This window comes from Thermobia domestica, chromosome 4 (genome assembly GCF_964235325.1).
Source record: "Thermobia domestica chromosome 4, izTheDome1.hap1.1, whole genome shotgun sequence".
In the NCBI taxonomy this organism is placed as follows: Eukaryota; Metazoa; Arthropoda; class Insecta; order Zygentoma; family Lepismatidae; genus Thermobia; species Thermobia domestica.
In genome coordinates this window covers 227,381,136-227,396,671 of record NC_137457.1, presented here as the reverse complement: position 1 = coordinate 227,396,671, position 15,536 = coordinate 227,381,136, and the positions used below count along the sequence as shown (strand labels likewise).

General features: G+C 36.0%; 1 protein-coding gene across 1 annotated transcript in view; it reads right to left on the bottom strand.

The window, feature by feature from the left end:
• LOC145683884 (cubilin-like) overlaps positions 1-15,536 on the bottom strand; it is a 1,291,374-nt gene that overhangs the window by 252,119 nt on the left and 1,023,719 nt on the right. The window contains exons 61-62 of the mRNA XM_081755522.1: positions 9,182-9,344; positions 163-374 (exon numbers count right to left, since the gene is read on the bottom strand). Of these exons, the coding sequence (XP_081611648.1) occupies positions 163-374; positions 9,182-9,344 (375 nt within the window). The remainder of the gene's footprint in view (positions 1-162; positions 375-9,181; positions 9,345-15,536) is intronic.

Genomic DNA, 15,536 nt, shown 5'->3' with positions numbered 1-15,536 from the left:
TATTATAAAATCATTCATTTTGATCGAGTATTACCAATCTTATAATTTTTGCTAGGTAGATGGAAAATTCTTATGTTTTTCTTCTGTAACTTACTGTAAAACATTACACAAATAAGGGAGATTATAAATAAACAAGGTTTATTTAAAGAAAACAATACTTACTACGGTGTCTACAATAGCTAATTGATCGGTATCACATGTCAAGCTTTCTTTTATATTAATATCATCAAAATGGATTATGATTCTCTTGTATGGTATTCCAGGTAATAACGTCCATGTACATCTAATGACACTAGGAAAACTTCCTGGGTAGTTCGGAGAAGTTAAAATTTGGGAAGTTTCATTCACAGTAAAAGATGAAACTCCACATTCAGCTAAATTAAAAAGACAAATATTATTCATATATACTATCTTAACTGCTAGAGTCCATACTTAAAAAATATATAAATAAGCAGAACAGACAATTGATTGATGTGAATATACTGTGGCGCTCAACACTGTGGCTATTTCGTCCCATCATGTATAACAATTAAGGTTTACGAGGCCCCTCTTTGAAGTACTTCAAAATTAGAAGTTCAAAGAATAGAACGCAAATACTAAAAGACAAATTCATAAGTTCTGAAAAATAAGGTATTATAATAATGAATATCTCGGAATACAGTACTTTAATATATAAGTATAATAATAACAATAAAAATCAGGGACACCTACCGCACATTGCATTCCAAGAATGGTGATCAAGTCTATAGTGATAATAAAAAATAATTCGATTAATATTAACTGGTTGATTCATAGTTTGATTAGGACTTTAATAGAGCCCTCAGCATTAATTTTGCCATAGCAAGCAAGTTTACTACAAACATTTATATATATATATATATATATATATATATATATATATATATATATATATATATATATATATATATATATATATATATATATATATATATATATAGGATGGGCCATTTTAATCAATCCACGGAATAACTGAAAAGGATAAAACATAGAAGAAATGTTTGAAGTACACGTTATATATTCCTAAAAGGTAAACTAATTCCGCCAAAAGTACCCCTCCCTGCCCTGGGGGGTAACTTTGAAATGTCAAATGGGAACATGGGTCGACTAATACCTCTTTGGAAACGTTGGTCTTGGGAAACGCTGTACCAAAAGATGTTCCATATGGAGCACCAGTTTCAAAATGGCCGAAATGACATGGTTCGGAAATTCTAGTACCCATAGTATGAAAAACATGGAAGGTAAATGAATGGAACAAAATTAAAATACGTAAATATCATAGGGCATACCGAATGGTGTGGTCCCTGTGATCCCAGTGGCCTCCCTGAACGGGTCTTGGGTGCTAACTTCAATATTTCAAATAATAACATGAGTCAAGTGATACCTCGTTCGATAAATCTTGCAAAATCAAACATCTTGGAGGAGAAAAAGATTGAGGTGAAATGGCACTGTTTTCAAAAGGCCGCCGAAACATAGTATCCGTGTCAGAGAAAAGGTTTAGTACACGCAGTATGAAAGTGATAGGAGATAAATCAACAGAAGAAAACCTGGAGTAAGTAATTGACGTAAGGCACATCGAGAGGTGCCGCCTGAAGGGTATCCGGGGCGGAAATGAAAATTTTAAATATCAAATTTGGGCGAGTAATTCCACGTTCGTTAAAAAATGAATATTAAATGACCGCGAAGATGGTGACTGTGCCTAAGAAAGTTCCTAATGTTCATAGTATGAATACGGTTAGAGGGGACAACAATCTAGTGAGTCCGGTAAGTAATCATCGATCCCGCAAACGAACTTAAAACCAATGTATGTGTTAATCGCCAACTGTGCATTCTACATTTTAACCAGCGCAAAACACGAGAAGTCTGCTCAGGCACTCTATTTTGCTGTTCTTCGGCAAGTTCATTATGCAGAGAATATGATGTTTAAGGGTTACAGGAAGGTACAAGTAAGGACAAAGTGATGGGATACAAGGAAAAAGGTATATTATATGGGGTATGTATTGCTCTTTTAGCCCTCCAAGGAGCTTATACCTTTAGCGTCTCCCGAGACCACAGTGGGATCAGCCTAGCTGACCACACGGTGGTCCCTGAGATCCACAAGAAATTATTGCCTTGCATGGTGGACAGTCCCAACCACGAGGAGGTAAGAGCACCGACCACCCTGTCGGAAAAACCGGGAAATCTAATTTTGACTTTCAAGCCCTCTGAAGGGATCATCCGTCCGTGATTTCACCAAGCGTCCCCCAGTCGAGACACACTAACTTTGGGTACAAGCTGATAGCACATCTTGGTTACACTTGTAGCGAATAAAAAACCCTATCGGCGAAACAGATTAATTGGTATGTGGTTGGATATAGCTCTGTTTGCCAATGCTAGGGGCACCACTACCCGCTAATGGCTCAACTTCGCGCTTGAGTCACGTAGCAAGGGTGAACAGTTCGGGACCCGCCTCGTGAGTTCCCACGCTTTTCTTCGTGAGTCCTCTCGCCTCTCACGTCCGGGATGCTTTTTCTTCGTGAGTGCCCTCGCCTCTCACGTGCAGCGTAGTTTTCTCCCTCAGTCCACACATCATTCACGCACAAACTAAATTGTATTCAACGACATCTCCATGTGCTTCAATACATAAAGTAATCCTTCTGCGAAAATGTGTTACAGTATTCAATAAAACGTTCCGTGCGATTTGTGCACGAACTAAACGAATTCGCTCTATAATATCTTCTCTGGTTGTTGGTTGGCGTTCATACACAACGTTCTTCAAATATCCCAGCAGATAAAAGTCTGGTGAGGTTAAATCTGGGGATCGTGCAGGCCATATCATTTCCTCCAAATCCATTTCCCATTGAAACGCGTGTTCAAATACTGTACCACTCTCCGCGCACAATCTGATGGCGCTCCATCTAACTGCAGGCACATTCTTTGTCGTGTCTCTAAGTCCACATTTTCAAGGGAAAATGGTAAACCGTGTCTGAGTAAGTCCAGAAAAATGTCACCAGTTACGTTTTGATCGAAGAAGTGTGGACCAATTAGATATCCCTTAACAATGCCACACCAGAAAGTAATAGTCCAACGGCTTTGATCATCTACTGCCCTATGCCAACGAGGATTGACATCTGACCAGTAGTGATAGTTATGCCTATGGAGTTCACCACTACTGCGAAATGTAGCTTCGTCCGAAAACATGACATATCTAAAAAATCCAGGAACATTTCTTCACGTTTCCCGTGTCCATTGACAAAACTCCATATGGTGTAACTTGTCGTTTGCAGTAAGGGCTTGAGTTAGAGTTATGTGATAGGCACGATATTTTACCTTTTTCAAGAGCCTAAGGGCAGCTCCTCTAGGTATCCCTATTTTCCTCTCCATCTGCCTATTAGACCTACTGATATGGGGATTGATGTGAATTGCTGCTAAAATAGTTATCATTCGTGCATCATCGTCGTAGTTGCGAGCTGACCTTACACGCATCAGGCGACCCTCACGGGCTCTTACTTCAATATGTCGGATCACTGTATGGTTTGGTGTCCGTCGATCTGGATAACGGGTTTGATATAAAGCAGCAGCTTGACGATAATTTTTGCGACATTCGCCCAAAATAAGTAGCATGTCAACAATTTCGTTTCGAGTATAATCAGTCATATTCTTGTGAACGACAATATTTCAGACAGTCAATAAAAAGAAAGTAAGAAGTACAACAACAACTACTAATACCGGTACTAATTCGTAGAGATAATATGAATACGTACGAAAAAGTGTTTGTCCGACAGTTACATAAGTAGTCACTCTAAACCTTTGCTTTTGGCAGATCTGCTACTAACACTGTTTCTCATTTAACTCATTTAAACGGCTTCGTCTGTAGAATCTCGGTTCGAAGCTTGGAGGCAGCATGTACTGTACCGCTGTGGGTATTGGGCACAAATGTCTGTTGAACCAATGCAAATGAGGCAACGTGGATGTGTCTGCTCTATGACGGCGTTCTATACGAGGAGTCAGGAACAACGCTAATAACCGCAATTACTACGAACGTTTTTGTGTACAAAGCACTGGTACTTCGTTATTTCATAAGTCAAACAACATTATTGTATTTATTTTGATTTCTGAAATCTATATTTTTCAGATGGGTTTGAGAGTTTTGCTTGGAGCTTTAGAGCTCATGCGCAATGTGCTGTAGCAAGAGACTTGAATTTAGTTTATCACATTTAGTCATCTAAAGCCCAGGCCAAAATAGAGAAGCACGGATGAGGAAAGTTTGCGCCTGTGGCCTCTTACAGACGGTTCCATCATGACATTCGTCTAGTGGAACTGAAAAAACAAGTACCTCACTCAGAATGTACGACCGGACAACGGTTCGGGCGTACGCTTGACCTACCCAATGCTGTTTGGAAGGCAGACTTCAGGGATAGAGAATTGGTGCACTGAGTTAATGCGGATGGCCACAGTTACATTTTGATCAACTATTAGCACTCATGTCATATTGTGAGCTTCAGGGATGAAACGGTGGGTACGTATATCTCCGAAATGCTTTCCGAATAACCAGCATGCATTGCATTAAAGTTTCTGTGGCGACAGAGATTAGCAAATTCACATGTTTGGAAGTTCCAGCAACTGCATTATTCGACAACTTCTTTCGTATAACGTTCCTTCTGTTTTCGCATCAAATCATACTCAGCTACACAGATATGCGTTACCAGTCAAATATAATTTCACCATTTTTTAGTCACTACAGCGTCATCCTTACAAACAAATGTTTCAACCACACCATACCTATTTGTAGCGTAGCCTTAATTTGCGAATTAAAGTAGCGTTCTCATTTGAACTTTCACAGTTACTTTCCACCCCACTCACATACACAGCGCCGCGAGAGATTATTTTGCAGGACTTGGATATCTCTCTATACATTATACAATTTTACTCTAATATTTTTATGTCTGTTGTATCATTCTCGAGCCATGGAATGTCATCTGTGGTTTTTCTTTTTAATTTTGGTTATTTTCATTTATCTCTAACTGTATTCACACTATGGGCACTAAACGTTTTCTTAGACACAGTCACCATGTTTTGGGGATAATTTTGAAAACGGTGTTTCATGTCGAAAAGATTCTTACAGAAGCTGTTTAATATTCCTTTGTCTGTCTAACGTGATGTTACTCGTTTCAAGTTGCTATTTGAAATTTTCAAGTTAGCCCCGAATATCCTTCAGTTCGCCCTTGGAGTCACCCCGACAACACCTCTCGCTGTGCCTTACGTCAGTGATTTATCTCCAATCGCTTTCATACTACGGGTACTAAACCTTTTCTCTGACACGGATACTATGTTTCGGCGGCCTTTTGAGAACAGTATCATTTCACCTCAATCGTTTTCTCCTCCAAGATGTTTGATTTTGCAAGATTTACCGAACAAGGTACCACTCGACTCATGTTATTATTTGAAATATTGAAGTTAGCACCCAAGACCCGTTCAGGGATGCCACTGGGATCACAGGGACCACACCATTCGGTATGCCCTATGATATTTACGTATTTTAATTTTGTTCCATTCATTTACCTTCCATGGTTTTCATACTAAGGGTACTGGAGTTTCAAACCATATTATGGCGCCCATTTTGAAACTGGTAGTCCATATGGAACATCTTTGGGTAAAGCGTTACTTAATTTTCCAAGACTTTTCGAACGAGGTATTAGTCGACCCATGTTCCCATTTGACATTTCAAAGTTACACCCCGTTACCCCATTTACGGGGGGCAGGGAGGGGTACTTTTGGCGGAATTGGTTTTCCCCCTTAGCAATATATAACTAGTGATGGGCAGTAGGAAAACTCCCGGTGGGAAGGAAAGTAAAAAATGGGAATATTCCCGGGTTTTCCCCTGGCATATAAATTCCCGGAAAGGAATTTATTTCTATTTCTTTACTTTATGTTCCAAATTATGAGAACCATATGACTAATTACTTTATTTTTATTTATTATTATTTACTTCTATGTTTCAAATAATTTGGAGGTTAAAAAGTTAAAATTCGTTGACTGTACTTTATACAACTAATAATATGACTTTTTAAGTTCCATTTCCATTTGCACTAAAAAGTAGCAAAGGATTAATTTACAAATGATGAAAAGGAACCAGCTTGTAAAGTAGTGTAGAATTTCTGTAGAGATAAATGTGAAGTAGCATCAATATACCTAGAACCACCGTTAATAATATACGTCGATCTGTCTCCTGTCTCTGACTCGAATTTCTGAAGAGTACTCGGTCTTCTCTTATATGTGAATTAACACATGAAATTTCGAGAAATAGATAGGAAGAAATGTCGTAAGGTCGTGTGGTTATGTTACATGCAAAATTCTAAAGATAAGTCAGTATCTTGCAAATATTGTGAACATAAATATGTATGCGCAAATGTTGATAAAATGGTGAGACATGTGTCTTCTGATAGTTACCCAAACTCATTTGTTTATAACATTCAAAAATTTAATACGTTTATATCAGTAGTAGAATCAAGTTTAGAAAATCCACGAACATATAAATTTAATCTGTTTAGCGGTGTAATAATATGTGGACTTACTATACCATTTTTTTCACATATTTGCTTGCATATAACATATTGTAAGTAAATATACATTTATACGTACTCTCTAGATATAACAAAATATTAATAAAATAACATAATACCGTTCAGTATATACATTTAAAGAATTCTCTAGAGACAACAGTAATAATACACTGTGATAAAAAAAACAAATTTAACTTAGAATGATTTCCTTGTGATTGCAAATAAGTTCCCGGAATATTCCCGAAAAATATCTTCCCAGGAATTTACCCATCACTATATATAACGTGTACTTCAAGTAATTCTTCTATGTTTTATCATTTTTCAGATATTTCCGTGGATTGATTAAAATGGCCTACTCTGTATATATACTCCCGTATAATCATTTGGTTTCTGTATTGGGAACACTTTCGAGGGATGCTATACCTAAAGGAAGCCACTAACATAAAAAACACTGTCTCCAAAAGTCACTTTCATAGCAATAGTTTCATATATCTGCAGCGTATTTGGTAAACAGTATTTGGTAATGGTAATTTTTGGTCCACTAGTTTTTCCACATCTTACAGAGTAGTCACATATATTTTATGAAAATGTTAATAGAAAATGAGATCACGTTTGGGGTGAATTTCCGAAAAATCATGTTTTAAATCATATTTCAACAATCAAGATTCAGATTAATTCCTTCCACATATTCTATATATTGTCAGCCATAGATACCATATTTCATGGAAGATATTTCGGATTAATGTTAACTAAACGAAAATAGGTATTAAATAATCTTTTGGGTTTCGGGTACCATTTTTGAACGATTGCAATGTGCTGGTGCGACGATAACACCCTATAATTAACAAGTGAATAAATATGGTGCAATGGGGACATCAGCAACAAGTCTATTTGATCCCATGGAGCCGTGGTGGCTCAGTAGTACAGCACTCACCTCTGGTGCTTGGGGTCACTGGTTTGATCCCAGCTCGCGCGAAGTAAACTTTGTAGTGGACTAACACCGTGTTCGTGGGTTTACTTGGGGTTCTCATGTTTCCTTCCACTTTCTTCATTCTATCATTTCATTTATTTCTCATCATCACCGTCTCCTTTAGCCTAGCCGGCATAAGCGTGGGACGTAAAACACAAAAAAATCATTTTTATTTGATTCCGTCACGATAAGGTCATTGGTGACACACGCTCCACACTAAAAATTCAAAACAAAGGATCTAAAAATAATTTAAAGAAAAGTTCTACAAAATAAGAGATTATGACTAGATTAAAACACAGGTTGCGGAAACACTAAAAAATAAATAAAATGTTTAACATATGATGAGAAAATATTCACAATAGCAATAACAATAAACGGTTCATCCCGAGTTGATCTATCCGTGACTGCACAACATTCATCTATTAAATCAACAAAGATTTTCTTTAAGTTGCGAAGGCAGTACTTGCAAATTAAGACAGCCATGTACCATTATAATATTATAATCCAAAATCCAATCTGATATTTTAATCCAAATATCGGTAGTGTATTAGTTACGTAACCTTGATGCTCTTAAGATTTTAAATATGTCTCAATACGTATGTAAGATGTAGATATTTTGCAGAAAGGTCAATTATATTTGCTACATTGTTACTCCGTTGTATATGGGTTTACAAGGTGCGACATTCTTTATAGAATGCTTTTAATCACGAATTATGATGATGGAGACAAAAATGCGTGTTTAGGTAGATTTTACAGTTTTATTGACTTGTCATTCCTTTTAAAGTGTCCTTCATATGCAATTGCATTATGATTATACTACACTGAATTAAATTTCCTGCTTTAGACCCACAGTCAAACCACGTGCTATAGACATTTGTCATCCCTCTTGGTCCCTGGAATTTCTTCCCTCGAAGTAATTATAAAATTTTTAGATGAAGCACAAAGTCTTCCACAGTATTAGAAATCATGATGTACGTCAAATGGACTGTTGCCGTGATCCTCAGTGACCAACTACGTGGAGAAATGAAGAATTCCGAAGGAACTTGCAAAATGGTGGTGGCCACATTAATTAACGGGGACTTTTATTGAAACTCTGAATTAATAATGTTTTCGAACAACGTGTGTGTGGTTTCATGTTCGATACTGGTACTATACTAACCAAAGATACAACGTTGAGTAACATTTAGGTTTTGACTTAAGCAAGTAGTTACGTTTTAAATAGCGTCACTTCAAAAAGGGGCCTAAAACATTAATCAACCAACAAACAAAGCAACTTATTTGAGGGCTGAGATGCTGCGACTTTATACTATGAACATTTCTACACTCACTATATTGTCTACTGTGTTGTCGAATACTATACCTAATTTCTTTCCTTTAACTCTTTCCTTTTGCATCAATATTTTCTTAAAAACGTTGTTTTCGAAAACTTTTAGCTAGTTCCTTTCCCCCAATTGCAGTTATAATTTCACATGTACCAAGACAGCAAAATATATGACCATATATTATTTCTTCGATAATATTATCTACAATATTAAGATAGGAAACCTTAAATATGATACAGAGATAAAAGTCGTGGGTACACGTACTAAAATCAGTAAAACCAACATTCTCGCATTTTTAAGCATTCATAATATTACTTAAGAAATCTTACACGTGGTGCTCGTAATTCGTGCTGAAAATCCTGTACTAACATCTGTTCCATCTGTTACAAATCTGATCCACATCTTATTTGAAGAAGATATTTTTGCTTCTGGTGTGTTTGATCCACAAAGCTTGCCTATTAAATATGACAACGGCCCTGGTCCGTCGCGAATCTGAAAGCATGTAGCAAAAATTTGGTTTAGATTTATAATACTTAATATGTATCTTAACATTAAGCGAGACACTCGTATACAAATATGAACCATAAGTCTTGCAATATTTCTACAACTCGAACAACAGGCGCGTGTATACGCCGCGATCGACGAAGTACAAAGTACAACGTGTCCAAGTGTAATGTACCAAATTGACTATTTAACACGAAAACTCAAAATACTAATAAAAATGAAACAGCAGAAGAAACTTAGAAAGAAAACAGCGGAGACTGTTAATTATTCCAATGTCAAGAATAAAGAAGATAAGACGGTAATTTGATTGATTGATTACTGCGTATTTAATGAGATATAAGCGCGTAGTCTTTGGCACGATAAAATCAATAACCGACATATTCTGAGCATAAAAATTGAAAATACAGCTTGTGAAGAAATAAAACTCGAGCTTAAATACATCAAGAAGATATTAACACAGAAAAGAATGATATAATCCAAATGGTTGTGAAAATGTTAAGATAATAAATAACAAAATACAAAATGTGCAAAGTAAGTAAAAATATCAGTAATATTAACCTCTAACAAGAAACTACAAAGAACTCTGAGTGCTTATATTATTCGAAATTCGCGATTTAAACTGAGGCTAAAATTATTAAACACCGTATTATCTCCTACAGCCAGATTAAGATTTTTCAGTAGCAGTAACCGTTCTGTAAAATCTGAGTATTCTGTATATTATACAAGAATATATTGAATACTGAATCAAAGAATACAGGCTTTGAATACGGATAACAAGCGGTACCTACTAAATATGAGTGTGTAAGCCAAGGGTGGCCGATACACCAAAGTATCTGGGATATTTCATCTTAACAACTTGAACGCTGCGACGTCTGCCAATTTCCTAATATAGGATTTACTCACTGGGCCTTACTTTGTTACCCTTGTTTCAATCCGCTTGCCAGCGGCAGTGAATCCCTTGATGAAAACAGCTATTAAGATAAGAACAAAGAAGATATTTTTCTACTGCAACATCTGTAAATGAACCATTCTTGGGTGTTTTACCGACACACTCATTCCTCCGAATGATGACATATCCTGGAGCCTAGCAGAAGACGAAGACTGAATTCTCTTGATGGGTTTTGGCTCATGGCATATCGCAAGAATTTCTGAGTGTCATGGTTGTTTTGTTTAATGAAGACATTCTCCAGGCCTACTAGAACGTTCTATGGGTAAAAGCAGATAAACATACGACGCAGCGAAATTTGAAGCATGATAGAGAACAAACTTTACTGCTGGTAACTCAATATCAAATACTGAATTCAGTCGATGTAAACCAAATGCTGAACTATTCTTGTCTTCACAAAAAAAAACAATTTTAGACATATTTGAATAAAACATATCAAGACAGTGAAACTACTTCAGTTACGCTTCAAATTCTTGCTGGTATTCCTGGGAAGTGTATGCTGTTTTATGTAGAAAGTCAATCAAAGGTCAAGCCTTAATGAAGTCAATTGATATGGAGGAAAGACATACGTAGCAAACAAATGGATGGCCACTTAAATTCGTCAGCGGAGAAACACTCGTAAGCACGTACGTACTATAAGCATGCAGTACCTCAGTTTAACATATTATCATCTAACATACTTAAAATTAGTTGATGAAAATTTAACGTCTACTTGCAATACCAAGGCTATATTGGACCTGAACCTACAGCTTAACTTGGAATGCTCAACAAATACGGAGAATAGAATTCCAAGTTCCTGCACTTCTTTCACGAGAATACCATTTAGCTGCAAGGAAACGCAGCATAATTTAACAAATATTTTAACCACTTTGTAGCAATAACGTGAAATTAAATGTACGTATACCAATTAAAACCGCTAAAGTAAATACAACTACGATTAGTAGTATAATCTAAACATCAAGGGCGCATTTCATATAGGTACTTTAGCCTCCGTCTTCCTATCTGAGGGAAACTCGAGAAGTTTCTGCATTTATTTACTTAGCAGAAATATCAGTTCTTGAACGGGAAGAGTAGGTTTATTTGAAAAATATTTGAAACTTTATTTATACCGTCTTCCTACCCTTAGAACGAGTATTTCAATCAAAGTGGACTGATTTAAACTAAGGTCGACCCCAAGTTCTAAGTTGAAAAGTAATTTCAAAAAATTTCACCGTTTACCCGTAATGACACTTGCAACGTCGATGTCAGTTTTATATATATTGAGAAAACATTTATAGAAATTGACCCCTTTCCTCCTTAAAGGTGGAATTTTTGAAAGCGTAGCAAGTTTCCTCTTATTTTTAAGTAGCAGTTTATATACAAAACTTCATCATTCTAGCGATAGAGATATTCAATTTGTGGGCATAAATTTTGACCACATTATCCCTCTCGATATACATTTTAATTAAACAAAAATGATATATGCTCAGTGCGAACAAAGTGCTAATTATATTCTAGAAATCATTTCAAACGGGTGAAAGTTTTAACCTAAAAACTGAATCACCACATGAGGGAGTAAACGACTTTTCAAAATATTTGCATAAAATCCATGCCAAGAGTGAAGGTAAGAAATGTCGGAGAGTTAAACGAGTAATAAAGTCTAAGCAGGGTGCGAGATCCAAACGGGTGAAGGGAAATTCTCTCACTAATAATTTCTTACTGGAGTGAACAAAGTAACACTATTTTGCAAATTCATATGTAATAGTTACTCATGCAGTTAATATATATTCGATATGTAGTTAATATGTGAATTAGTGCTTAGCAGTACAGTATACATATTTTAATAATTATAAATTTCAAACTGTGAGCTCTCTATATCGACACATTCCAGTTCTAAGAGTATATTTTTACATTTCTTTACCCCTCGTTACTTCGTCCGTGATTACCTCGGCCTTTGATACTAAGATTTAAGAACAGGGACAAGTACTAACCACTATCATTACTTATTACTATTCCATGAATTTTTCATTCTCAAATCAAATTACTTAAATATTAATTCTTATATACACGAAACATTCTATCTTATTATTATAGTGGCAAAACTAACAATTCATTTTATTCTAAACTGCATTTTATTTCGTTATCGAAATAGTTTGTTCTTCTCCCGCTGCATATCACTACCGTGCATCATGCAAATGAATGAAACATTGCCTGACGGTGCTTCAATTTCCTCTAAACCTTTCCTCCATGTCACCACAATAACAACACCTACAGCCTTGGGTTGTGCGCAGAACGATACAGCCATGCACGCAACCAGATTCTTTTTTTATTTCTTGGAGGGGTCCAAAGTTTGAGGGGGTCAATACGTCTGTGCACTAATGAACCAGTGTTAGTCTTCACCAGAAAAATAATAAGAAATTAAGTATTACCACCTATAATATCTGCAAAAGTGATAGAATTAGATTGTTTTAGAAAAAGAAAGAGTACAAATGAAGTTTGAGATCAAAATCTTTAGGCTACATCAGTCATTTTTCTACTAAATAAGTATAGTTTTATTTTCAGAAAAATGCTCGAATAGATGTCGAGTTATCAAGTATTCGAGGGGACGGGCCCGATTAATCGCTCACGTAGGTGAGCTTCTGGGTACAACAATTAGGGCTTTGGTTGTACAGTCTTAGTTTCTGTAAACGGTTTTTGTGTGGAACCATTTGTCTTGGATGACTAGTTTCCAAGAAGATGAGATGAATGAACTTTAACAGAAGGAGAGAAGTGAAAGATCTCTTTCAGATGACGTTTTGCATTGGCATCGGAAATCCTTTCATCAATCATAAGCTCTCAGATTCTCTTGCCTGAAAGGTTGGAGAGTCTCTAGGCCAAATAGAATGATCACCTTGCACTTAACACAGTAGAGCTTGGTCGTTTTACCTGATTCCGCATGGCAAACCTTCTTATCACATTAAAGGACTAACTAGTTTCAACGAAACGCTGAAACTAAAAGCAGAAAATGGACTGCCTATACGTAGATTCGAACTCTTGGTGATAGTATCCAGCCTTCACGGAATTTGTGTAATTTGAAAGTAACAATTTGGGACTGTTGGAAACACTTTACCTGAATTCTGATTTTGTATTTGAGCCATTTATGTGACATGTTGGTTTGCTAGGTCCAATTTAATGTTCTTGTCAGTTGCGTTTAGGAGACTCTAATACCAAAGTATCTCTAATACCAAAGTAGAGGCTCTATTTACTGTGTATTGACCATTCCCACTAATAGTGTATAATTTCTCAGTTTCCTAATATATTATACCTCTGAGTAGGAAAAATATTAATTACAAAAGGAGACAGGAACTTTATCCTACCAATATGCTTAGTCTTCTTATTGATATTTTGAAGTTAGAAGGTAGTGAACAACTTTGCAATAACATTTATTATTTCCACTATATCTTTATGCACTTAAGCTTGTTCCGGAAAAGATCCCGCCCCGTTTTAACTACTGTTACGTAAGTATATGAAATAGATTTGGAAAATTAGTTAATTGGTGACTTATGTTTTTATTAGGAATGCTCGGATACCAAGTGGCCTAACTCCAAAATTGAAATTTTCCAAGTGAAAGATGAAGTTAAGCATCTCATGAACAATTCACGTTCCTGCTATTTACAACCGAAATCATAAGTAAATTGTTTTTTGATTTACTATTTATAAAAAGAAATTTTAAAGGGTATCCATGAATGAAATCATTAGTGTTTTTTTTTTTTAATTCATGTTTTGAAGTCAAGTCATTGGCATCCAAACGGTCCATTTAATAACATTTTAGTACATCAGATTTATTTGTAACGTTTAATAACTCTATAGGACATATTATGGTATATCAAAATAGCATGTTATTACTGCAACATTGCTGTAGCGTTATCAGAGAGAGCTTAATATGGCAAATCCATAGAGAAGCTCTCACCATGGGATCAGTGTGCGCAGACGTAATCAACGGGAATGTGAGATGTATTAGAAAGTATTTCCGTGGACAGAAACAGAACTCAGAAAGTTTTTGAAAGTAATGAAAAACAAATAAAGAACCTGAATTAAGAGAAAAGAACCCTAACTAAAATAAAAGAAAGAAAAATGGTACGGATCTTCTTTGCATTTCATATTTTTCCTATTATTAAAAAGTTAGGATTTTTTCCCATATTACAAAACCTCCGCCGGACTCACATATAGCAGCCAAGTGTGTGTGCAGTAAAATATTCATGTCCAATTCAAAAGGGGAAAAATCCATTCATCACCTACTTTACTAACTTCCACCAGCAACCTATTAAGTTCTTCACTAGTATTTGCGGTTCAAAGTGTAGGCAAAGAACATGCAGATGTAAAGATGATTAGTGTATAATAAACGAAGTTCAATTCTACAGCTTTCTCCGTGATGAGGGTCCGTCGATTGTAGGAGGTGAAATTAACTTCGAATACTAAAAGAATATGTGCACTTTCTATTAACAATTACTCTACTAATCTGCTTATCAAGATATCTTGCAAATTAGAAAATTATAGTATAACACTTTAACAATTTTGTTTCTGGGCGTTCTGAAAATAAGAAAAATAATACACATAGAGACCTCTGTAATTTCATAAAAATCCAGCAGTTATTTGTAGCATAAATAGAAATAATGCATAGTTTTATAATTACAACGATTCATTACACTGTTATAAACAATTTTCATAAGTACTCACCAAACTGCAAACCCTTGTGAACAAGGGCGCCGATCCTGGGGGGCCGGTAGGCCCGTGAACCCCCAAAGCTCATGTGGGCCCCCATGTATTTTTATGAATATGTATTTTTATGTATTTTATTGTTATATGTATTTTTATGAATGCCCCCCCCCCCCCAAAGTTACAGAGAAATCGGTGCCGTTGCTTGTGAAGCAAAACATATACCTGAACAAAAATATTGTTCGAAAATATCGTTAAGCCAACGCACCGAGCAGAGTTTATTGTGATTAAAAATTAACAAGAGTTTTCACAATCATTTAGCTCACTATATTTATCTTGGTGTATTGCTATAAATAATATGCTACAGTGTTAGGCAGTGGCGTATTTAGGGGGAGCTTCCGGGCTTAAGCCCCGAAATCTTACTTACTATAGTAAAGTATATCGAATATCGTGCATAATTTTCAATTTTCACGCAAAGCCCACCCCCGAAAATTAGCAAAGCCCCCGAAACAAAATCCTAAATTCGCCACTGGTGTTAGGTAAACTGTTTAGCGTTTACA